Source organism: Ixodes scapularis, unplaced genomic scaffold (assembly GCF_016920785.2).
Source record: "Ixodes scapularis isolate PalLabHiFi unplaced genomic scaffold, ASM1692078v2 PGA_scaffold9__187_contigs__length_104089568, whole genome shotgun sequence".
NCBI lineage: Eukaryota > Metazoa > Arthropoda > Arachnida > Ixodida > Ixodidae > Ixodes > Ixodes scapularis.
This window is the reverse complement of record NW_024609884.1, coordinates 103033830-103058465: the sequence shown is the minus strand read 5'-3', so window position 1 is coordinate 103058465 and position 24636 is coordinate 103033830. Positions and strand designations below refer to the sequence as shown.

At 46.5% G+C, this 24636-nt stretch overlaps 2 protein-coding genes across 2 annotated transcripts; both read right to left on the bottom strand.

The window, feature by feature from the left end:
• Positions 1-1107: 1107 nt before the first annotated feature.
• On the bottom strand, positions 1108-21426 carry LOC120841998 (zinc finger MYM-type protein 1-like). The gene is made up of 4 exons (XM_040213000.1): positions 21405-21426; positions 20474-21249; positions 1334-1501; positions 1108-1245 (listed from the first exon to the last, which is right to left on the bottom strand). The coding sequence occupies exons 1-4, from the start codon at positions 21424-21426 to the stop codon at positions 1108-1110; spliced, it is 1104 nt and encodes a 367-aa protein (XP_040068934.1).
• A 1819-nt stretch (positions 21427-23245) lies between these two features.
• LOC120841997 lies at positions 23246-23884 on the bottom strand. Its single transcript, XM_040212999.1, has one exon. It carries the CDS (start codon positions 23882-23884, stop codon positions 23246-23248), a length of 639 nt encoding a protein of 212 aa, XP_040068933.1.
• Positions 23885-24636: the final 752 nt, after the last annotated feature.

Genomic DNA, 24636 nt, shown 5'->3' with positions numbered 1-24636 from the left:
GAGTATGTTGAAAGGGTCTAGGGGAGCTGGGCGGGTTGAATTAGAAGCGGGTGAAAGGTCTGCTGCAATAGTGGAGACTGTGGCCGTGTCTAGCGATGAGCTTGTTGCTAAGGAAGCACCCTTTGGCAATACTTGTGTACAAGAACTAAAGTTAGCTATCCATACGCGGGTGCGGCCATTGGCAATTGGAACAATGCAGTGCGGGAGGGCAAGCTGTTTCGCGAGAAATATGTCCTTGTTAGGCGTTAGGACGTAGTCTCCATTGGCAACAAAGTGATTTGAGTGAAGTTCAACGGTAATGGCGGCAAGCGGCGGAATCCGATGACTTCCAGTGGTGCATAATCTTGAAACGATTGATTCAGACGTGTGGGCTGAGGTAGGAATGTCGAGGGCAATGGTTCCTGTGGCGCAATCAATGAGGGCGGCGTGCGTTGACAAAAAATCCCATCCTAGAATCATAGCATGGGGGCAACTGGAAATCACGGTGAAGAGAACGCGAGTGGTTTCATTGCTTATGGTAATTGAGCGCTGCACATTCCAAGAGGTGAGATAGCGCGGCCGTCTGCACCCTGGAGGAGCTTAGAATCCGGGGGCGTCAAAACCTTGTGAAGCTGGCGTCTAAGATCTTCTCTCATAATGGAGATGGCGGCACCGGTATCTACGAGCGTCAATATAGGAACGTGGTCGATTGAAACTAAAAGTTTGTTTTGTGTGTTGCTTATACCGTCCTGTAGAGGATTAAAGGGCACGAATTTTGATGCAGCCCCACTTCGCGAGGCTGCACGGTTTAGTTTCCCGAAATGCGGTGGTCGTGGGTGGGAGATGTTGAGCGACGGGGCATGGGCGAGGGTGAGCGGCGGAGATAGGGGGAGGGGGAACGGCTGTATAGTGTGGGCAACCTGGGCTCGTGATCTTGATGAGGGTAGAGGTTGGCTGATGGGCTGGAGTAACGTTGAAAGGAGCGACGGTAGGCAGTCGATGAGAAAATGCGCGGTCCATCGTTGAATTAGCGGCGACAATAGCGAGCAATATGCCCGACTCCATGACAGTGAAAACAGACGGGTCGGTGATCTGACGTCCTCCATGCGTTAGGATTCCGTTGTGGACTCATAGAATTGGCGGATGGCAAGTGGTTGAGAGGACGATGAGGCAGACGTCGGCTGTCTGGTTGTTCCGGAGGGACGAGCCGGTGGATTTCTCGTTGAACCAGCGCTTGAACAGCAGATACTGGAACTGCTGCACTACCTGAATCAGCAGGGAGAGCAGAGGTCTCTGTTGGCAGCATCGCTTCCAATTCACAGCGTAGTATCCGAATGATTTGCCTCTCAGATACAGGCGGATCCTCACAGGTGGACGTTGGTGTCGTGTTGGGCAGGCGTGTGAAGTTGGCTGTGATCCGGCGTTTTTTAGCCTCTTCAAAGCGCCTGCACTCTTGTATAACAGCATCCACTGTGGCACAATCTTTAAATACAATCAACTGGAATGCATCGTCGGCATTACCCTTAAGAATGTGAGTTACTTTATCAGCGTTAGTCATGAGAGGATCAGCCTTCTGACAAAGGGAAAGAATATCTTGAATGTACGTAATATAGGATTCTGTTGGCGTTTGGACACGCGAAGCAAGCTTGCGCTTCGCGGAGAGCCTTCGACCAGTAGGATCGCCAAAGAGATGTTTTAGCTGTTCCTTACACATGTCCCAAGACGTAATAGTTTCCTCGTGGGTGAGGAACCAGGTTCGGGCTGTGTCTTGTAGATAGAAAATGACGTTTGCAAGCATGATAGTTGGGTCCCACCTGTTATCGACGCTGATTCTTTCGTATAGGTGAATCCATTGTTCTACATCTTGATCCCCGGATCCGGTGAAGTTTCCAGGGTCACGAGGGTGGGCGATGATAAGAGGGGAGGTGGGTTGCGACGGTGTGCCCTGCGGTATAGTACTGCCGGATGCCGTGCTGCCGGAGGCCATTATGATAGATGAGACGGGAAGCTGTCGGCTCCGGAGTTCCATGTTGATGGGGGCGGAGAGGTAGATGGACGGATCGCACCTCCATCAAAATGTTACGACGAATATAGATATATACAATGATATAATTTCCATTAGGTGAAGACTGAAAATGGCGGTTACAATCATTCAAAGCTCGTTGCCTCTGCCTCTTCATCTTCTCTTGTCTCCCCACGAAAACGTTCCTCCTTTTTCTTCTTAACAATATCAACACTGGTCACTACTAGCCATTTGTAGCAATTTTAAGCCAATCTAAATGCTTATAGCCAGTAATAGCCACTTGTAGCCATTTTCATCCATAAACACTGAAATTGCACATAATTGTCAATTACACTCACTAATAGCCATTGTTAGCCATTTGAAGCCAATCTGGTCAAAAATAGATGCTAATTCCCACAAAAATAGCCACTTAAAGTCATTCCTGTTAGTAAACACTAAAATGCCCATAAATATCAACACTAGTCACTAATAGCCATTTGTAGCCATTTCCATTACATTTATCCAAATTTTATGCATAACCTAATAAGAGCCAATTGAAGCCATACTCAATTTAAAGCACCGAAATAGCACACAATTGTTTAATGATCTCATCAATATCCATCAGCAGCCATTTCAATTCAATCTGGTAAAAAATAAATGCAAATAGCCAACATTATCCACTTGAAGCCATTCCATTTCGTAAATATAAAAACAGCTCAAGCAATAGTAACCTACTAATAGCGGTTTTTTAGCCATTTGCAGCCAATCTGTTCGAAAACATGTGCTTATAGCCAATAATAACCACTTGAAGCTATTCTCATTCATAAACACTCAGTCAGCAGTTAATTGCTATTATACTAACTGCTATTAGCAGCCATTGAACCGATCTGGTCGGAAATATAATCTAATAGCCAACAATAGCCACCGGAAGTAATACCACTTTATATACAGAAATAGCTCAGTTTTCATTTCTCATTATTAATATTTGTAGCCATATCTAGCAAATACATATAAAAGTGGAGGCTATCAGCCAATAATAGCCAGCTGAAGCCACATGCATTCACCAATGCCGAATTAGATAATTGTCAATTATCTCACCAATAGCCATTGGCAGCCAGTTAAGGTCGATCTGGTCAAAGAAGATGCTAAGAGCCAACAAAAGCTACTTGAAGCCGTTCATAAGAGTAAGCAAACAAAAAATCACATAATTATCAATATTAATCACTTCTAGTCACTTAGAGTCCTTTCAAGTTGATCTCATAAAAAATTTATGCCTATTTCCAATATGCTAACTTGGAGCCAAGGATATCTAATAAGACATGTTTCGGTAGGAATAAAACAAATAAATCAACACGCTTAACAAAGGTTATTAATTATTTAGATTGGACAAAGTTGCTATAGAAATCCTGACAGGTCTATACAACACACTGCATTTTGACATCAAAATACCAAGAGGTTTAATATCACGAGCTTATGCTCCTTATGCTCCATCAAAAAACAAAACAGGGAAATATTTCATAGACTATCAACTTCTCTTGTGAGTCACACCCACTTGATTCATTTCCAGGGAAAGTGGCGAGTGGTCCACTACATACCAGGGGCGGATCCAGAACTCCGTTCTTTCTTGTGCAAGGGGGGTCCACCCATATCAAATTGTCCTCCGAGAAGGGGGAGGGAGGGGGGCCCTCGTCGCTCCCCCCCCCCCCCCTTTTCGATTCGCCACTGCTCCATACGCCATGATCGCTTTCTACTTCCGTCTCCCATTTTACACCGGAGTTTCCTGTATTAGTCTCTACGGTATTTGGCGTTAGCTTGGATGTCGTGCGCTGTGACCGGAGCAACTGGAACAGCCACTCTGCGCCGCGCGTACACACTTCCGCAACCACTGCAAAAACCGCAGCAGGTCGTCAGCACGACAGCCACTTCTCCGCCGCCGTCAGCCCTTTCCGCGGTATCGCTAAAAAAAAAAGGGGACGTGCTGTCTCCCATTGACGTAGCAGAAAATGCACAAAGTGTTCTATCGGCTCAAGCTTTTGCTAACTGTTATTTTGTCAGGAAATGCTAGCAGGGCAGAGTGTATGAAGAAAGAAACGAAAAAGGTGGAGGTCTTGGACGATCACGACTTTAGAACCCGACTTTACTAAAAGCAAAAATATTTCCACACGCATTTTCTATGATTGGAAACGGCGAGGTAATCGTAGCAGAGATATAGCAACGTAGGAATATGATTTCGTGATCTCATAGACGTTGCGACCGTTCAGGAATGCTAACACTAATCACTTGTCCCGGGTGATGAAAACGTGTCAAAATTTGCATGCTTCATACACGCCTTTAAATAGAGAGCGCCCCACTAATACCTCGAACATTAGCACACGCATGGAATGCGAAAAATAACAAATCCGGGGGATGTTCGACGACACAAATGCTAATATAGCACCACTGTAGTCGAAGCAAGCAAAGACGACGGCACGAGTGGTTCTGCTGTCTTGAGGGTGCCACCACAACATTGCCGCACGAGTAGATGGTTCTTCCCTTCTAGGACGTACTGGGTTATCATCGCGACACACGACGAAACTTCAGTCAAGAATAGCGCTTTACGCGGAACGATGAGCTTTCACCACGCCGACTATGTCAACGATCACCACTGACGCCATGTTTGTCAGCAGAGAGCTGGAGGCCTAATCTGGAAACTTGGCGAGAAACTCGGCGAGAAATCTGGCGGCCGTGATTGGCCAACGCCGCACTTGACCTTGGCGCCGGCCAATCAAAGACGTCGGATTTCTCGCCGACTTTTTCGCCAAGTGTCCAGTTTTGGGCCCCAGGAAGAGCGCAGGCGCAGTCTCATCTTTGTCTTCCTTCGTTTACCACACGATAGATGGCGCATAGCTCTGAGCATTCTAAAATTCGGCAATTTCCGTCATATCCCCAATTATTCAACAAAATATGTATCAGAATATTCTTTAACACAACCTTGAAAACATATTCGCTGGCCATTTATTGTTTATGATCGCGGTGCTGATGAGGTAGGCTTTTATCCAATAGGCGACGTGGGTTTGGCTGACGTGCATTTGCTGCGCGGATACATTGCAGTGAAATAGCGTAGGTGTTACGCTTGATAGCGTAGGTGAATCTTGGTCATCCACTGAACAAAAAGTAATAGATTTGGCCAAAAATAATCTAGGCGTTACGCTTGATAGCTCCCAAATTGAGCGTGCGCACAGACTGGGAGCGCACTCACAAGAAAAAACGGGCCGGTTAATTGTATGATTTTCCTCTTACAAGGCGAAAAATCAGCTACTTCTTTGTGGGCCTAAATTGCGAGGTACACCCATTGCTCTCTCTGAAGATTTCTCGGCGAATATCCGCGTCGCACGAAAGAAACTTTACTCGTTCGCAAAACTGCAGGGTCTCCCATTTAAACTTCGGTTTGACAAATTGCACATGGGCCCTAAGACCTTCAGCTACGACGCACTTTCGGATTCCGTAATTGAAACTCTCCCATAGGACGGGGCAGGGAGTAGGAGCAGAAATGTTGCCGCTATTAGCTCCCCCATTGGTGGTGTTGCCTCTGTTACATCCCCAATTGTTGCCGCTGTTAGCTCCCAAAATTAGTGTTTTATACTTAAATGCGCGTAGCCTAATTGCAAAACGAGAGGAACTTTGTTCTCTTATTTCCTCTTGTGATGCTAAAATTGTACTCATCTCCGAGACTTGGCTTCGTTCCGGTATAGACGGCAATGAAATATTGCCGAGTCACCCTGTGTTTATCATTTATAGGCGAGATCGATGCGGCCGTCGTGGTGGTGGCGTTGTAATATGCGTGCATGAAAGTATTCAAAGTTTTCTTCTCTTTATCTCGAGCACTATCGAAGCAATCTGGGTATCAATGAAATGCGGTTTTAAATCAATCCTGCTTGGCGCATGTTACAGGCCACCCGATGCGTCATTAATTTTGTGCCTTCTTTGCATGACGAGCCGACGAGCTGTCCGCTTTATGTGTGCAACTTCCTGACCATCCTGTTCTTTTATTTGGTGATTTTAATTTCCCCGATATTAAATGAAATTCTCCTGGTCAAGATTGTGTTACCAGTGACTGCCGTGAGTTTGTTTTATTTTGTTTAGATTTTGAATCTGCCCCAGATGGTTCCTTTTCCAACGCGTGTAAATGACGCGTCCTCAAATGTATTAGACTTGGTATTAACGAATCAACCTGAGTGTGTCTCGTCGCTGTCTGGATTCGAAGGCATAAGTAATCACAAGGCAGTACATTGTGACCTAGCATTTCAAGCGCCGGGACGTATAAGAATTGTTAAAACGATAAGGCTATACAACAAAGGAAATTATGAACAGTTTAACATGGACCTCTCAAATTACTTCCCAGTCTTCTTAGATAAATTTGATAGTAGGGATGTGAACAAAAACTGATGTAAATTTAAGAACAAATTATTAGAACTTGTTGAAATACATGTCCCAAGCACCACCATAAGTTCCCCATCTTCTAACCCCTGGTACCCGCGCTCGTTGAAAATACTCAACAATAAGAAGAAACGCCGTTTTCCGATAGCCAAACATACTAACACCACTGACTGTTGAGACAGGTATAATGAATGCGCAAATGAGTACAAGCGCATGCTTGCGGAACAGAAACGTATTTTCGACCAGGAAACCGTCCCATCCCTGCTACTCAATAACCCTCGCCAATTCTGGCAAGTTGGTAACCATACTCCACACTCGCCACTTAACCTGGAAGATGAATTTAAAAATAAAATAGAGACGAGTCAGTTTAGCTAAGTTTCAAATGACGTGTTCTCTGCTCAGTTCACCATCCCAAGTCCTTTAGCATTGTTACCAACCATTGCTAACAACCTCCCTTGTATGGATCCAATATATGTTGATTTTGGTGGTATTGTTAAAATTATTCAATCTATGAAAGTGTCTTCATCCTGTGCCGTCGACAACATTAACTCTAAAATACTGCCGGGAACAGTGTGTTTGTCGAGTCTTTTTTTAACCAAAATTTTCCAGCAGTCCTTGAATACAGCGGCAGTTCCTGACGATTGAAGGATCGGAAAGGTCACTCCGGTCCACAAGAGCGGTAATAAATCATCTCCCTTAAACTATAGGCCTATCTCTCTTACTTCTGTACCTTCAAAAATACTGGGGCACATAATCCATAAGAATCTATTCGTTCACCTCGATTGCATTTCCTTTTTTAACAAGGCACAGCACGGCTTCCGTAGAAACTTCTCTTGTGAAACACAGCTTCTTTGCTTAACCCATGACCTTTTTTCTAACCTCGACTCTGGTTTACCAACCGATGCTGTATTTCTTGATTTTGCTAAAGCTTTTGACAAAGTACCACATAACCAACTGCTACTAAAACCTTCATCGCTAAACCTTGACACCAACGTACTATCATGGATTAAATCTCTCCTCTCGCAACGAAACCAGTTTGTTTATGCTAACGACTCTTCATCTGCCTTGGCCCCTGTAACATCCGGTGTGCCCCAAGGAACAGTCCTTGGTCCCCTACTCTTCCTTATTTACATCAACGACCTTCCACTTCAGGTGTCCTCATCAATGTGTTTCTTTGCAGATGACTGTTTCGTTTATCGTAAAATAGCATCTGCCTCTGATTCTGCAGCGCTGCAAGATGACCTTAACTATATTAATAAATGATGTAGTAATTCGCAAATGTCCCTCAACGTTAACAAATGTAAAATCATGCGCTTCTCTCGTTCCACCTTCCAAACTTGCTCCACTCTTACTCTTAATGATGTTCCTCTACAACAAACTGACACGTACAAGAATATTAGTGTTCTAACAAAAAAACCTCTCTTGGGACAGCTATATCAATTCAGTGGTGTCTGCTGCTAACCGAAGCCTAGGTTGCCTCCGCCGCAACTTCAGATCTGTCCCAAGTAACCTAAAGCGACTCCTTTACATTTCCTTCGTACGATCGAAATTAGAGTATGCAACCTCCTTTTGGCACCCTCACTTTTCTTCACTAACAGACAGTATTGAGGCTGTCCAAAACCGTGCTGCCCGGTTCATTGCATCTGACTACTCACGTTTTTCTAGTGTTACTCGATTGAAATCTGACCTTTCTCTTCCCTTACTTGCTACCCGACGGAAAATGTTTCGTCTGCGCCTATTGCATAAAATCTATTATTCCCCCCTACTACATCAGACTCTTCTCACTCCGCCAACCTATTCGTCCTCTAGACTAGATCATCCTAAAAAAATAGCCCGGCCACGATGTTTTTCCACAGCACATCAAAACGCCCTTCTTCCCGACGCAATTGTGGACTGGAATGGCCTTTCCGGTGACATCGCAGCCATCAAGGATTCCGCCGCATTTCGCGGAGTGATTCAACAATATTGTAATACCACTCCCCTCTCTAACGCCTCATGACCTTGAGGGTATTGTAAATAAATAAATAAATAAATAAATAAATAAATAAATAAAAGGCAGAGAGCTTTCAAAGGAAAGAAGGTATCAAAGAGTCCGCTTTTCTTTTAAAAGTTCTAGAGCGAAAAATATTTTGGCTCTCTATTTTTGTGTTTTGGTTTTCTTTTCACACCTTTTCTGACGTGCGGTGAATGAAATTCGATTCCAAAATTGTTTCATTGTCCCTTTAAAGCCTGCGAACGACTGTCAGGATTCGGTTGTGGGATATCAGATCACGCGGCAAATATTGCCCCGGGAGTACGAGTAGCAATCGTAGAATATAGGCAATAAAACAAACAATACATTTTGTCGTACCGGTTGACGTATTTTTGGGAAGTCCTGGTTTGGATCACGTTGTGTTAATGGCTAATGCGTCATCAAGAGGCGACTCTCCGCCTTCGATCGGCTTCAGGATGAATGGAACTCTCTACGCCTGTTTCCATCGCTTGTCACTGACGATGTTGTCTTGTTGGCCGGCTGCGTTGCCTCGCATGGTTCCCCCCAGCTTGCTCTTGGTAGGCGATGCGCTGCTCGCGGCCTCCACAAGGTTAAAGGCTTCGGCTGCGTTTGCGGGACGGCTTGCCCGGGGGGAGGCGTGGCGCGGTCGTCCAGGAGTGAAGCCGGTGGCTCCAGCTCCAGTTGCTCTTGAGAAGGGAAATGCGTGGCAACGGAGGGTACGTCGCTTGAAGCCACGTGAACTCCCGGAGTCTCGGAGTTCTCGGGGTCGCTAGAAATGCCCGTCTTGTCCATGTCGCACGGGTCCATGTGGCAGAGATGGCAGTAACGGCATTACTCTAATGGAATTACAGTAAATAAATTACTGTTTTGAGTGATGAGTAAAGTAATGAATTACTTCCCTAGGCTAGTAGTTTAGTAATGTAATGAATTACTTTCAGGCAGTAATTTCTATAAAATTACTGATTACTTTTGAAATTACTTTTATCCTTAATTAGCAAGTTCGTCTGCAAGCTTTAAAAACGAAAAGAAAATTATTTTGCAAGGTGAAATGTTGTGAAAGAGCATCAGAGGAAATAAACGACGGCCACCTGAGCGCAAAGCCTTGCAGGAAAAGCTGGACTGACGCACAAAGTAGGGTTGGAAAGGCGAAGGAGAAAACCTTATGTGTAGACATCGTTGAAAGGCAAGGGCTTATGAACTCCAGGCACGACAAATTCACGGTGTCGCGTCATCGCGACGATACTATACTTCGTTCATCCCTAAGCTGTCAGTGCAGTGGGAGCTGCAAGCTGACAAGAACCAATCAAACACCTTCCTTTAAATACCTGACCCGTCCCTTTCTCTGCGCGTGGGTATGAATGAGAGCGCGGTTATGTGGGTATGAACGATAGACGTGTGACTGTTCCAACAAACACGTAGCTTTCACCGTTCATATGCTGCAAGGCGACGGGCACATCAACAGTGAATTAAACCATATTTTAAACCTTAGACGACAGGACAAGCAGATCCCCAGCCTTGTACTTTCGTCAAGCAAGATCAAACCGTAAGCTTCGACCATTGTGAACAACAAACGAACGGAATACATAGTCAACTCCAATTGCCTTGTCAAAGCCCCTGAACGTTTCGTGCGTCCTCGAGCACAGCAGGTGCCACCCCCGCTATGCCTCGCTGCCTTCCCTTGGAAAGATTAATCGAGAACAAGCCTTCAAACAGATATTGCCCCCCGTTTGTTGGGAAATTGCACAATTTAGCAAACTCGCGCCACTCCTCAACTGGTGACGCTTCTGCTTAGCAATTATCCAGTCCCCTTGTGTGACAATGCGCAAAAACATTATCAACATCTTCGTGTTTTATTTTTTTCCTTCATAAAAAAAAAAAAAACACAAAAAACTTGGGTTTTTTGGTTGTTTGGGAAAAATGCTTTTCGAAAGGAATGACCGAGAATAGGTCAACTATACTTGGCGGCAACTTTTCTCGGCAATGCAATGGAAGGTACAGGCACGCGTTCTCTCACTATTTTGAGCGCTGAATCAAGTTGTGCGCGGGCTTTACTCTCCAGCGCATTGCCAAGAAAATTTGTCGCCGAGTATAGTGCTCTTGGGAGAATAGAATTATATTCAGTCCGAGGCGGAAGTGAAGCTTTTCACTTGGCGACTCTTTGTATGAACGAGCCTCCATTGCCCGACTTAACAAACTAACACTTCTAAATCAGGAAGTCTGAAACATGTCACCCTCTTAGTAAGAAACTTCAATGTTGAATGAACAGCGAAACCGGTGAGTCGACTGTCTTTCTGACCCACATCTGAACAAGCTATTCATCATTGCCACATGTTCGGAAAATTAACAATAAAAGATCCAAATGATCCCCATGCAAACAAAATTTATAATTTTGTTAGGACCGCTGACCGGACGATAGGTACACGCCCTGGCGGACGGACTCACCGTGAGGGGCGAGGAACGAGACGGAGACGTTGCGTTAAAATAACGAACGATTTACTTGAATCCCTTTCAAGACTCAACGCATACACCAAACGCAAACAAAATAATAATCACACGCTAACTCTGCCCTTCTCGCGCGCGGCGCTTTTACACATAATAAAATTCACGTAAAAAAAAAAAATCACACCGCTTTTCTTATCGCGCAGGCGCTACTCACAAAACAAAACAAACAAAAAAACAAAAAAAAAACGGCAGAGCAGCGGTTTAAAGGCTTTGTCCACACTGGACAGTACACAAGAACAAACGAACAACAAAAGTATAACACAATAATGACTCTAAATGCTATACAATTCTACTAAAGTGAGTGAGCGAACCTGGGTCCGGAGAGTGGTGTGAGTGACGCGGGCCCGTTGCGGCGCTGGTCGAAACGGGGAAGTCTGTGCGTGCTTGGATGCTCCGTGAGATGCTCCTCGGCACCACACTCACCCACGAGCACACACACTTGGGGGGCCTGCAGAGCCGCTCCGAGCTCTTCCCGCGTTCCCTCTTCCGCCGCACCCGCTGTCGCTCCCAACTTTCGCGTCGCGTCCACCCACCGGTCCAGTCTTCGCATACACTAACTTGACTCGGCCAACTCGGCTCGGAATCAAGCCGAGGTCCGCACTTTCCCAAATTCCAGCGGCAGACACCACTCTCCCTCTCCCAAAAAAAATAATTGTTTTTCTACAGTTGCAACAACAAAATACATATAAACAAAAACACACACCACACTGGCAAGACCCGCAGTGAGCCTACCCCAGCTAGAGTTCCTGTATAGGCTCCCTATACGGGAGCCAGAGTTGCGCATTTGTTTTCCCCGCGCCGCCACGCCGCTATTCGCCGAGATCCATCACGTGAGGAGCAAAGCATCCGTTGGCGTGCAAGAAAGCCACCTTTACGGTCGCTCCGCCGACGTTTCTCTTGCCCCGGCGTATGTTTCCCTGCTTTCCGCCTCCTTTTCCTCCTCTCCTGTTTTCCATGCGCGGCGGCGCGCGCGGCGCCGCTATTCGCCAAATTTAGTCACGTGAGGAGCAAAGCATCCAGCTCCTGCGGGAAAGCCGGCGCTACGGCCACGCGCCGAGGCTGAATGCGCAACTCTGCTACCGTAGGTAGCTATACAGGAACTCTAACCCCAGCTAACCATAAAGCGCACCCTCCCCCCCCCCCCCCCCCCCCTCGGACATCTGGAAGCCATTCCTAACATTCCGGAAAGCGAGGGGGCCCATCGCTACTAACAAAAAGAACCTCGCGAGAAATGTCCTCGGGACGAGGGGGGCCAGGGGGCCATAAAACAGAAAACGGACAGTGCCCGAACCCTGCCGCTCAACGCGCGGGGCAAGGGAACGTCCCACGACCGGATGCGTTCCCTCGCGAAAACTTCGAAAAAGGATTTAAAAAATAGTCGAATTCTGTGACACCACCCCCAATTCAAAAATATTCACCAGTGAATATTAAGAGAATCACAAAATTTGACGCAAAACTGGGCGGCAGCCTGCACATGTGCATGCGGCTGGACAGATATTTGTCATGAACAGGCATAAACACGAAGCATAAGAAAATATGTAATCGTGCTCACAAAGCAAAAAGAAAACACACAGACCCCGGGGGCTCCTCTGAGGTAATACAGACACTTCGTTTTCGAAAGCCAGGGTGCGTGATGAAAGTCCAGTTTCTCACTTCTATTATATTCAAGTCAGCATACTGATAGTCGCTAAACAACCAGTACGTAAGATAACGCCTCGCAAAAAAGAAAGAGAAGTCTCTTCGCGTTAGTCCCAACAGCTTAGCGCAATACAAAAAAGGAAACAAGAAAAATAACTTGAATACCTCCAATTTCTCACAGGGTTTGTGGAGCGCATGCTGTCACAATTAATTTATACATACACCTCTGCTTGCTCCTAGACAAGAACATAGCCCATTCTTTTCGTGCGCAGGGTCTCCACATGCCAGTTATCTACACTCTCTAACGATTACCTAACAGTTACAAAACGAAACATGTTAGGCAGTGGCGTAGCCAGAGGGGGGGGGGGGGGGTTTGGGGGGTCAGAACCCCCCCCCCCCGAAATTTCGGGGGGGGGGGGGACTCGAGAGCCGGAGACCGCTCCCAGCCCGTACCAGTCGGTTCTCCTGCCTGCTTTTTCACCATTTTGACATACTGAAAAAAGCGAGGATCTTTTAGATTGTTTCCTTATTTCACATGTGGAATTTCGCGTGTTGTATCGTCGACGTGTGGCGATTGAATCTTCTTTTTCCGGCGTGTCTTCCTGTCACAAAAACCGGCCTGGTCCCGCCGGGCCACGCGTATTGTGAAGGGCGCCGCGTCGGCTGCCTGCGGGGCCATGTGGTCGCCGCGGGTGGTGTGACACTCCCTGGTTGACGCTAGTTAGCTCCTCGCCGGTCCCGACTGGGACCCTGACTTGACTTGTTTATGGCCTCTGTGACTCCCGTTCGGGGGACGCTGTTGCCCGATGCTTGGGCGCTGCCACTTCTTAGAATCCGGAAATGAGTTTGCCAGATGCCCTTGAGCGTTTTTTGTGTTGACTTTGTTTGGAGCTCGGGGCAACGAGTGTCTTCGCCGCTGTGACCGTCATTTTTTTTTTATTTGTGTGTGTGTGAGTGTGTCGCGATTGTAGGGGAGCGGTTATGTTTTGTTTACTTTATTAGAAAAGAGCGCCATTCAGTTGAAACTGGGAAACGGCGCGGCAGCCGGCTTGGGAAGGTTCGAGAGCGCACCCCTCTCTTCCTATCGGCTCCGGGCGTAACCTCGGGCACCGCGGTAAAGGGGAAGACCCGTCTGGACACGGAATGTCACCTGCTTCTTTGATCCTACTCTGTGCGGCCTTCCTCTGCCGGACTGCCCCAGTGTGTCGACCGTCCGTGACGCGACAGCGTCTCAAGCCAACAACCGCCGCCTCTGGCGCACCGCGGCCACTTCGAGACAGAATCCATCGCAAGCGACCGACCTCAGGTGCTCCCACGCCTCTGCGAGCCTTGTCGTGCCGGACTGCGCCGAAGTGCGGTATCGTTACCATTCCTCTTGTTGTGTATTCTCTGTCTTGCCCATAGCTATTAAGTTTCTCTTGTTTTCTTCCGCCTGATTGAGACTGTGTCTGTATTATCATTTTACTTTTGTCACCATCTTACTAGCCTTTCATTAAATGTTTCTACTGCTCTGTTCGTCACGTGCCTTGTCGTTGTCCCCCCGTCTCTGGAGCCCACGTACTGTGGAATAGCGGGCGTCTGAACCCCCGTTGCGATTGGCGAGTGCGCTTCCCCCTGACGCTCCGCCCCGGACCGTGACACTTCCGCACCCAACTTCCAGCTCGTTTGAGCAACTCTAATAGTTAACCAGCCAACAGTACTAATAGGTACTGTTGGCTGGGGCCAACAGTACCTATTAGTACTTATACCAGCCTTAAGTTGACAGTGCGGTGGAAGCTTTGTGCTCGTTTAACTAGTCGTCGTATATCGTTTTTTTTTTTTTTTTTTCATCAAGGGATCACACGGCAGAGCTAAAGAGAGCCGGAGAGTGCACTTTTTTTTAATCCTTTATTGCGCGACGCGGGCCTTCTAGCGCTCCTCGTTTTCACTTTTTCTGAAGTCCTCACGCAACCTCCTCTACCTCCCACCACAGCTCTAACATCGCAGTATATCCCCTCCACCTCCCCCCCCCCCCCCCCCCCGGTCCCCCTTATCGCCGGACACATTCAGCTTTGTTCTAAAGGCATGCGTTGCGCCATAGAAACCAGATTGGCTAAAAGTAACAACATGCTCCGTCGATGACAGGGCCGACGAGACGGTTAGATATTCTTGTTTTGGTTCTTGACATTAGAAAGATGAGCTTTGTCAACGTGCAGGAGGAGGCAGGCGTTTGAAATTGTTGCCAACGCGTAACCTTTCCGCGCGTCTAGTGGTTGAACGGTTGAACCCGTTCTGCCTTTCTAACCGAGCCAGTCTGACTGAAAAGTTTGTCAGTTAACAGAAAAATACTGCGATGTGAGCGTAAATAATATTTCTATAGTAAAATAAAGAAAAACCCTAAACGTTTGTTGGAGTAAGAAAATTTTGAAATGATATTTTTTCGAACTTAAACACAGACAGAAATTTCGCAGCAACGTATTTAGCGTACGTGCGCTTCCGCGCTAGCGCACCGACAGCAATAATTAAAGTTACATTGGCGAATTATATGTGTTTACATTCCATGGGAAGTTATATTGTAATGTTTAATGCAGTTTTTATGGAACCAGTTTCACGTGATGATACTGGAGTCCGAAGTAAAACTTGTTTTTCAAAAATTTGACGGGGCTACGGGCCTTCCTTGGCAACTTCATAATCGGTAAAAAAATATACCGTTAAAAAGATACAACCCCCCACCCCCCTGGGCCCGGGAGCATAATAAGTCGCACAGTCCAAGCAGAAACAAATGCAGCAAATGGTAGTTTATTGAAGTAATCGTCTGGAATAACGCATATGTGAAACAAATATACATACACTCAATGTAAACTTTATGTGAAATAAAAAAAATAACTACTATAAATAGAAATGATAGAAATAAAGTGAATAGAACGTCTTGAACAGCTAGCACTGCTTTGGACAAAACGTTATTCATTCTCATTATTTACAGATGCCATATACAGTCTTTACATCGAAGGACGCATTTGACACGAGGTCGCACGATCAATTCACCTGGGTAAAACCAAAATCGCCAGTGTGTACAAAATTTCGGCGTACGTTAAAAACCCGTGGTGGTCCAAGCTAATCCGTGGCGCTCCTCGTCGGCCAAGCCTTCGTTCGGCGTGTGAAAACCCCCAAATTTCAACTTTGAAGTTTTAACGACGGTTCACCCTTAGCGAAAAGTCGTTCAAAATCAGTACACTCCAAGTGTACTGAAGTATACTAAAAGTATACTTTCAGTGCGGTCTTTGTACTGATTGTATACTTTAAGTGTACTTAAAGTATACTTCCAGTAAAAATGGCGGTGGACTGAAAGTATACTCGTCCGTACAAAACTAGTACATGTAGTAGAATCGTAGTGCCCGCGGTAAAAAGTAGTTCAAAATTAGTATACAAGGAGTGCACTCAAGTGTACTAAAGGCTTACTTTCAGTGCTTGCAGTCGGCGTACTCAAATTATAGTAATGGGTATGTATATAGATATAGATATATATATATATATATAGTGCGATTGTTAACATCAACACACTAAAAACGCGATAGATAGGCCCATGCCGTTTTCACAGAATATTTGTGGGGCTCGGTGGACATTAGATGAGTAAATAAACGTCACAGTACGTTACCTAATTAGCTTTTTTGAATTGACAATGTAATTGACCATGTTGAATTTTCAATTTTAAAGGGGCTGTGAATGAACTCTAGCCCAACTGAAACAATTTGCGAAGAGGTGACGAGTTTTGGGTTATTCATAGCTATGAATAACCCAAAATAATCCGGTGTTTTTGTAATGCAGGTCTCAGCGTACTATACGCTGTTTCGGATATCGGCATCAACAGCAATCAAAAAGACAGGAGGCAAAAGAAACCACGGCTAATAATGGGGGCATAAGACCCTCCACCTTGCATGGCCGCATGCAGCGCAAATAAACTCCAGAACCGCGTAAGCGAAGTGATGTTATGAATGGAAGCTCGCTCTGAAATTGGCTGAAGAAATCGGCGCCTTTATGCAACAACCTCAAGCTTTCACCGAAAGTGTTTCATGGTGTAGATTTATCTTGCAAAACTCTAAGGACATCTCAATTCACGTGAAAAGAGATTGACAATTGCAACAACGAACAACACCGTCGATCGAGATTTCCACACTGTAAAAAATCGACGTAAATTCAACGTGTCTTTCCCTCGTTAAAAAAGACGGGCACGCTCATTGTTTCAAAACACGAGGTTACCCTCATTATTTATGTGCCGCGAGAGCCGATCCTTCCAGAAAAGCCGAAATACCAGCGGTGCGAGCATGCGCTGATGAATCAAAATAGCCTTGGCGACAAGGGAGAAATTGCTTGAGATAGTTTCGGTTTTACACTAAAAAATAAAACCGAACGTTTAGATAAGACCTAAGATAGACTAAACGGTTTGTTAATTTTTTACGAATATAATAAAGTAACATTATTATTATTAATATATTGATTTGCATAGTTTTTTCTTAAAAAAAGAAAAAAAGAACAAAAATAAGAGACTTTTGAAAACTGCGCAAGACCATCGCTATTGCAATCAGCTTCCGTTCGGCCGCCGTTGGAGTTCCGGAGAGTTCGAGCATCACTTCCTTTTTACGTTTTAGCCGTTTTTGCGGATATTTTAGATACCTTACTTACGAATACCGTGTTCAATAATAGCAAGCGATTACTGAGAGCTGTGAGACACAGCGTCGCAAGTGGCGGATAGTCATGGCCGACTGGTGCAAGCGAAGGTGAGGAAGTTCCTTTTGTTTCTGCGAAGTGCGCCGCTGTTTCAAACTTTGTCTTGTACCGTGTGCTTGCTAAGCTATGCTGGACTCTCACTATACTCTACCCGGTTTTATTTCGTTATTTGAAAAGAGCGTATCTTCAAAATTTATGGCTCTCTCCGCAGAGTGAGAAAGATTCGCGTGCGGCGGAACCGAGGGCCTGTCCTGGGCGCCGTCCCTACGACGGTCGCCCGACGACGCTTTTGCGGAGCGTTCAAGTACAGTCTGACGGCAGTTCAAGCAATCACAGGTCATGCTAGTTCTGAGGTGTGGTTCCGACAGTCTCTCGTCAACGATTTGTTTCATAAAGCGTTAGCGTGAAAAACGTTACAAGAGCGAGCAGCATGATTTCTTGCCCGTGCTGATGCCTGTGCCGTAGAGACGGACGATCTCTGCGTATGCCGAAGCGGCACGCTTTCCAAGTTTGTGATTTTGTGTTGTGAATAAAGTGAGTTTCTATGTCACGTTTTTTAGTGGCGGCGAAAGCCGCTACAAAAGGCAGAGCAGTTAGAAAAAGCAAAAGCATGAAAAAAATGTTAAAAGGACCTGAATATTCGATGGAGTTGAAAGACTACCAACTTACCAACTCGCCCAGTTATTCTTTGTCAAAGAATAATAGCCAATACTAATATATTAAATAAATGCCAACTTTTAATTGGTTAGAAATTTATAACTGATGCAGTACAGCCCTACCCTGCTCTAGTGCTTTTATGATATCAGATAATGTGTAAATATATAGGATAGTTCATAGCAACCATTTATGTCCGGCCCATTATATTGAATATTTTCTCTAAAAGCTCGAAGTTATATAAAAAAGTACTTATCATAAATCAAGCCGCACCACTGAATGTGTAATAGCGTATGACTTGTATGTGTGTTCACAGCAAAAGAAAAGGGGGCATTAAGAAAATGCCAATCATTTTGTTTGCTCTGTGTTAGAGCTTCTTTCAGGTATCAGGTTTTCTGAAACGATATATCCCGATTTTCCTCGCCCTTTTGTCAGGATGAAGTTTTTACTATCTTGCCTTCCTCACATAGTGGTCCTTTGAGCGAATTATGTGATGTTATATCATAGAGTGGCCATAGGCTAATTTTCTCTTCTCTTTTTACGCAGGATGTAATGGCATACCATCATCACAAAGGAGAGTGTACAGTGAGGCAGGCTCGGAAACTTGAATAAAGTGATAAGTAGGATTCCAATTTCTGTCTTATCAATTACGTGAAGAACACTGACCATAATATTTGTATGCTACACATACATACTTTCAGTTGAAAAATGCAGTGCACCTCTTCTTTATGGCTTTTCTCACACAGTTTCAGAAGACGCCGGTACGTCATTCTCACGAGGAATAGAGCTGCCAAAGATTTCCTCGTTAATTTCCTGACTCATTTTTAAGAGTGCATCTCCCGGTGGTGGCGCCTCTGCATTATCATCATCAATTGAGTTGTCAACGGCGTTTCTTAACATTTCACGAGAATGGAGCTGTATAAGATGAAATTTCACAGGTTGGAATACAGCCGTTCAAAGAAACACCTTTGAAAAGTCAGCTTTTTAAATGCAGGCGGCGATTTTTCTGGTCAATTTGAGACCGTGCTTTCCATTCAAAACGCCCGACATACACGGCGTCCCAGATAACTTGCACCATACTTAAGAAACACCGGAGGGCTCTGCAGGAGTGAAATCAACTGTCGTTAGCAAGTGTCTTGAGAAAGTGCACACATTTTTTTAATAGGCCTGGTTATGTAAATAACAAAGATTATTGAGCTAACCTTTCGAATATTCTTTTAAGGGCCAAGATGTTAATTGTAAAGTTGCCGGGCGCATTGAGAAACACCCATTTAAAGTGTTTGAAACATAATACGTTTTCGTGCTTTTTTCCGGCCTTCAAAGCACGCACATTCGCGGCGCGCTCGCACGCCGTGATTGGGGAAGCGAGTTGTCACCCGGTATTTTTTTGTGTTTCGCGGGCGTTTCTTTTGAAGGCTAGGAAAAAGGAGCATGCAAAGCGCACCTTGTTGAAAATTGTTTAATTGGGTGTTAATGCGCTCTACAACTCTACATTTCACACCTCGGCTTTTAAACGAAGATTTAAAAAGTTAGCTTGTTACTCTTAAGTAAATAGGCGCACTAAAACAATTTCGTGCACTTTCGCAAGATACTTTCTAACAGCGTGCAGTTGGTTTCACTCCCAAAGAACGCTCCGTTTTTTTTAGTTTTTTTTTTAAAGTTTGGTGGAAGTTATCTGGGACACTCCGCATATATGTACTGGTAGTGTACATTTAGTGCACTAAGATCATACTTGTAGTGTACTAAACGTGCACTTATAGTATGCTAAAAGTACACTCGAGGTGCACTTATGGTATACTACATATGTACTTGGGGTGTACTAAAGGTACACTATTTTGTTTCATAAAAGCGTGAAACTAGTACGGTTTCAGTACATACCCTAAGTTCACTATTAGTATACTTTCAGTATACTTTCAGTATACTGATTTTGAACGACTTTTCGCTAAGGGCACCTACACATTAAGCTGCAGCCTCCTACGCTCACGACAGAGAACGTCAAGGACGTCCTCCGGGCGGACCTCAATGTCGCGATGCACATTCAAGAGAGCCAGTCCCAGCAATCGGTCGTTTGAAGTCGAAGACCTCAAATATGTCTTCAAGCGACGCAGAGATGAGAACGAGCGCTCCGCTTCTGCTGTACTTACAGGCAAAGTTGCGAGAATTTTAAGGAGACGGTGAACGTTTGGAAACAGAGCCTCCGGACAAAGTGCGACTGCCTGTAACGCAGATGTGGCGGGCGTTTCGTTTTTCGTCCTTCTGCACTTAGTCGCCCATACAAGCAGCTCCCCTTGCAGTTCCGAAATCGAAACAAAGCTCGAGTACACGGCTGAAAACTGCTCAGCGTCAGGAGGAACGACAGCGCAAGAGATGTTTTCTGGTAGAAGAGAGGAAAGCAATTCTAATGTGCTCCGGTGCTTTTTGAACCGGTCGTCTAACTGAGTGATCAGGTGATCCAAAAAGGGAAGGAAAAGTGAAAGTCTAAAATAGTCCTCCGCGTCGATAGCCGGTGTGTTCTGGCGGTGGCGCTGCCGGCTCGTGACTCGCGGCATTCGAATCTCCACATTTGCTGCCTCGGCCATGCTTACGGCGGCTTGGAATACCGTGGAAAACCCGGATTGACGCAGCGCTTGCACAGCGGCCTCGACGTCATCGACATGACTGAGGGCGCCGATTACGTCGAGCGAGGTTGTTTGGAGCTGCCTGGAGAGCGGCAACGTCAACGAAAGCACCTTTGCGGCGATGTTAATGCTGACTATGAACGTTGGCGTCACGATACATGCCAGTAATTGGTGGGCCTTCGCAGACACCTCGCCACCACCAGCCTCATCCTGCAGAATCTCAAGTGACAACACAACAGCTTCGTAGAGCTCCACAAAGGTTTGAACGGCCTCGTGGCGTTCAACCCAACGAGTTTCACACAGCGCTAAAAGCCGCCGCTTCGTCGTTTGAGGGTGCAGCTCCCTGATCTTTTCCTTGAGAATGGCTGATCTACGTGCAGACCTTCTAAAAAACACGCAGACTTCCTGCACCACACTCAACGCGTTACGCACCTCGGGGACACTACACGAACAGCAAAGCGCCAAGTTGAGCGAGTGACTTGCGCAATGCATATAGAGGGCTGCGGGGTGTTCTCGTTGGATCACAGCTTGGACCCCGTTCAGGCGGCCGGACATGTTGGCCGCACCATCGTATCCTTGGCCGCACAAATAGGTGGCGTCGACACCTTTGTCCCTAAGAAGCCTCATAAGGGTCGAAGCGAGTCCTTGTCCAGACAGGTTTGTCACCTCCACGAATGCCAAAAAGTCTTCATGTAGCTTGTCGTCCAGCAGGTACCGCACGCAGACAGACATCTGCTCGGTTCCTGAAAAGCGTATGCCCCATCGTCAATTATACAAGATTTACAACAAGCTTATGCTTTCTTTCAATGTTTGCACAGAAGCGCATATGCTGTGGGTGTTAAGCTTGTATAGTGACTTTAGTAGCTACCAAGCATTCAGTACAGCATGCCCCTGCCACCTAGCAGGTAGGATAGCGTCATCCCATAACCCTTTCGAGAAAAACGATCGGCGCGCCGTCGACGAAGACAACGTGCATGCACCGAGGAGCAACGTAGCCTTCGGTGCGCTTACCGTAAAGTAAAAACAACTCTGCATGCGGTCTTCACTCTCCCCTGCTTCCTTCTGCAACCACGAGGGGAAAAAAAAAAAAAAGGTTTCTTCCACCGTGGTAGCGACGAACAGTTTCACCAGGTTTCACCGTGGCGGGGGCGACGCGGACGTCTCCCAAATCTGGTGCTCGAAACGCGTTGCGCGCGCTAGTTACGAAGTTGTACCGGGCAAGTACGACGACTGCCGTAACTGTGCTGTGATCAGCGCGTCAAAACGCCTTTGACCGCGTCACCCCTTCGGACCGCGGACGACGCATCGGGAGGAGTCTACGGACGATTCTACGGGTCCCAGTGAATATTGGACTTCGTGAACTTGCTTTCGTAGCGAGTCACTCTCTCGTTCGTATTCACTGTTGAATTCTTAGTTTATTTCCTTGTGGTTGTCGATTTTCGTATCATAGCCAGAAGTTTACAGTTACTTTGCCTTGCAGTTGACTTGCCTCGAATGCCCACCGACTCGTCACTGGGGGGATCGGTGGCCGAGTGGGCTAAAGCGCACACCCAGCTCGACGCGCGTGGAGCGAAAGCTCGCGCTGCAGAACCCAGGGAGCCTGGGTTCGAGCCACACCCCTGCCCGTTTCGATCTGGATGAGCATCGTACCGGCGTGCGGTCGCGTATCGCTACTGCGTGGTGCACGTTAAAGACCCCAGGCTAGCAGTCGTACTACACTGGCGAAATTGCCCATCTACAGTGTACCCCTACTGGTAGACCGACCTTACGCTGTATAAATCACTAAAACGTCCAATTTGACTTTGACTCGTTACTGGTAATCGGAAAAGGGGACGTTCCTCGGCGGAATATGGCAGTTGTAACAGTGTCCACTGGGTGTCGAACCGCAAACGGACGGGGAAGACATGCCGTCTCATTGCCTTTGGACGTAGTTTAAAGCGAAGCAAGAAAAAGGCGCGGGGATATTTAAACTTTTTCTTGTATTTTTGTCGTCGCGCTTACCTACTACGTACTCGCCTGCACTCACCCTTCGCTACTTTTTCACTTAAAAAAATATAACTGCTATATCTTGCGTGACTCGTGCTGCGCGAAAATTTTCTGGTGGCTTTCGCTAGAGCAATCTCAGTCGGTAGTTCTACATTGTTTAAAGGGGTACTCCGGCGATGTTTGGGCTACCTCAACTAATTATATTTTCTGACTCCCCGGCCTTTACCCTTTGCGGTATGCTATTTAGTATCACGAAATTCATAATAGTTATTGCGAAAACGGCAAATGAAAATGATGCAAAAACCAACATTCAAATATACCCGCACTTTTCAGTGCCGTGACGTCAGTGGAGAGCAGGCTTGCCAGTCGAGCGAGCAGTCTAAAAAATAGAATATGCCAATCATTTGTTCCGTGCTGGAGCGCGGGGACTGGAGCGAGCTTCCAAAGCATTCATTTGACACCATGAAACTGCTTCGAATCAGTTGGGAACAAATTCTACAGTACAAAGAGTGAACCCGGCACTTCCACTGACGTCACTTTTTCGTTGTTGCCAGTAGAGACTCTCAGTTTGAAAAACACGGTAAGGTCCAAAATTGTAAATTCAATAACTTCGTGAAAAAAAAATTATTTTGACACAATATTTGGGATACTATTTTGGCGATGTTTGGTGAGTTCAGTAAAATTTCAAGCAAATCGGGAACCATCAAGAAATCGCCGCAGTACCCCTTTAAGAGATGCGTGCCGGAGAGCTCTTTAGTTTGAAATGAAGTATAAACAATAATAATAACATTTCTTACCCGAAATGTCTGTTGTTTCGTCCGCAAGCAGGGAGAAGCACTTCGCGCTGTTGACTTGACTGACAATGGTCTGCTGAACCAGAGTGCTGCTCGCCACCAAGATTTCGTTTTGTATTTGCGGGCTTAGGTACGTCGCATTGCCTGGTGCTGTCTCCAGGTGATCTCTGAGAAGATCGTCCCCGCTGCGAATTTTCAAGCGCACCAGTGCACGAAAGTTCCCGTCATTTTCGAAAGGGTCCTCCAAAGTGAGTGGTCCGGCGTCACGGTGTCCTCTGAGAGCTATGCCTTGCCTCCCGCAAAATAATACGAGTTCTATTATTGATATGAGCTTCTTCCGGTTCGTCTGCCTCTGCACGCGAGCAGCGGAGTCCATCCTTTCCTTCACTGACTCTCCTTGCACGGCTTGTACGAACTTGTCGGCGTCGAGAACGGCCGCCTTGTGGTATTCGGTCTCGCTGTGTGTTTTGAAGGTCTCTAGTGCGTTTTTCCAACGCACAAAGGGAGTCAGCACCAAGCCGCCGAGTTTCTGATGGCTCCCTTTTCCTGCCCAAAGAGGACACAAACCTTGCACAGAGCTCCCTCTTGGCCTTGGCATCTCGAGTACACCAACCAGGGGTACTTTTCTGTCCACTGAGTCTGGAATTTCAGCTTGCGTTTTCCCAGTGTAGGGAAACAATACTTGCTGCCAGGCTTCCAGTGGATTGTGAGTAATCGGCGCCTTGTCTCGTCGTCCCTGATCTTTTGACGTTTTGGACCGGTCAGGACGTAAAGTCCAATGTCATTATCGGAAACATTGCTTGCTTCGCCCGCGACGTCGTCGGAAACGGTAGATTCAGAGCACGCTGCTTTGTGGGTCAGTGTTTCTGCTGTGGACATAGCAGCATCGAGAGTAGCAGCACTACTTTCTTTTCTGAAAAAGTGGTCCAGCGTTAACTTTGGCCGCTTTGCTAAAGCCATTCTGGAAGAACCTTGCGTCCGCAGACATGGGTTGAGAATCTCTACTGAAGCCGCGGTGAGCCCGTTGGATCTGGAGGGCCTGGAGCCCTCTCCAGCGGCTCGGGCCAGGAAAGGAGGCACGGGAGCGGGAGAAACAAAACCGTGCCCGGAAATCGGAAGATCTGAAGACAGTCTGATTGGCCGAAGCATTGGCGCGAAAGTTAGCACGCCGAAGCGCTGCCAGGGACCCCGGAACCGGGGGAGGGGGGGGGGGCGTGGTGGGCAATGAGGCCTTGAGCACCCGCTGACATTTTCCAGGGGTGCTGGCAATATGCTGAGACCCCGTGCGTGCGTACCGAACAATACCTGCAGCCCCCCCCCCCCCCCCCCCCCCCCCGTCCCCCCTGTGTT

What these genes read in the sequence shown, in the direction of transcription:
- LOC120841998 (XM_040213000.1), bottom strand. Translation starts at nt 21,426, where the DNA reads ATGACGCTATCCTACCTGCTAG. An exon ending in CCACGGTATTCCAAGCCGCC is followed by an intron (nt 1,502 to 20,473) that starts GTAAGCATGGCC and finishes CACATTCTTAAG; the next exon opens with GGTAATGCCGACGATGCATT. An exon ending in CCACCTGTGAGGATCCGCCT is followed by an intron (nt 1,246 to 1,333) that starts GTATCTGAGAGG and finishes CTGCTGATTCAG; the next exon opens with GTAGTGCAGCAGTTCCAGTA.
- LOC120841997 (XM_040212999.1), bottom strand. Translation starts at nt 23,884, where the DNA reads ATGCCAAGGCCAAGAGGGAGCTCTGTGCAAGGTTTGTGTCCTCTTTGG.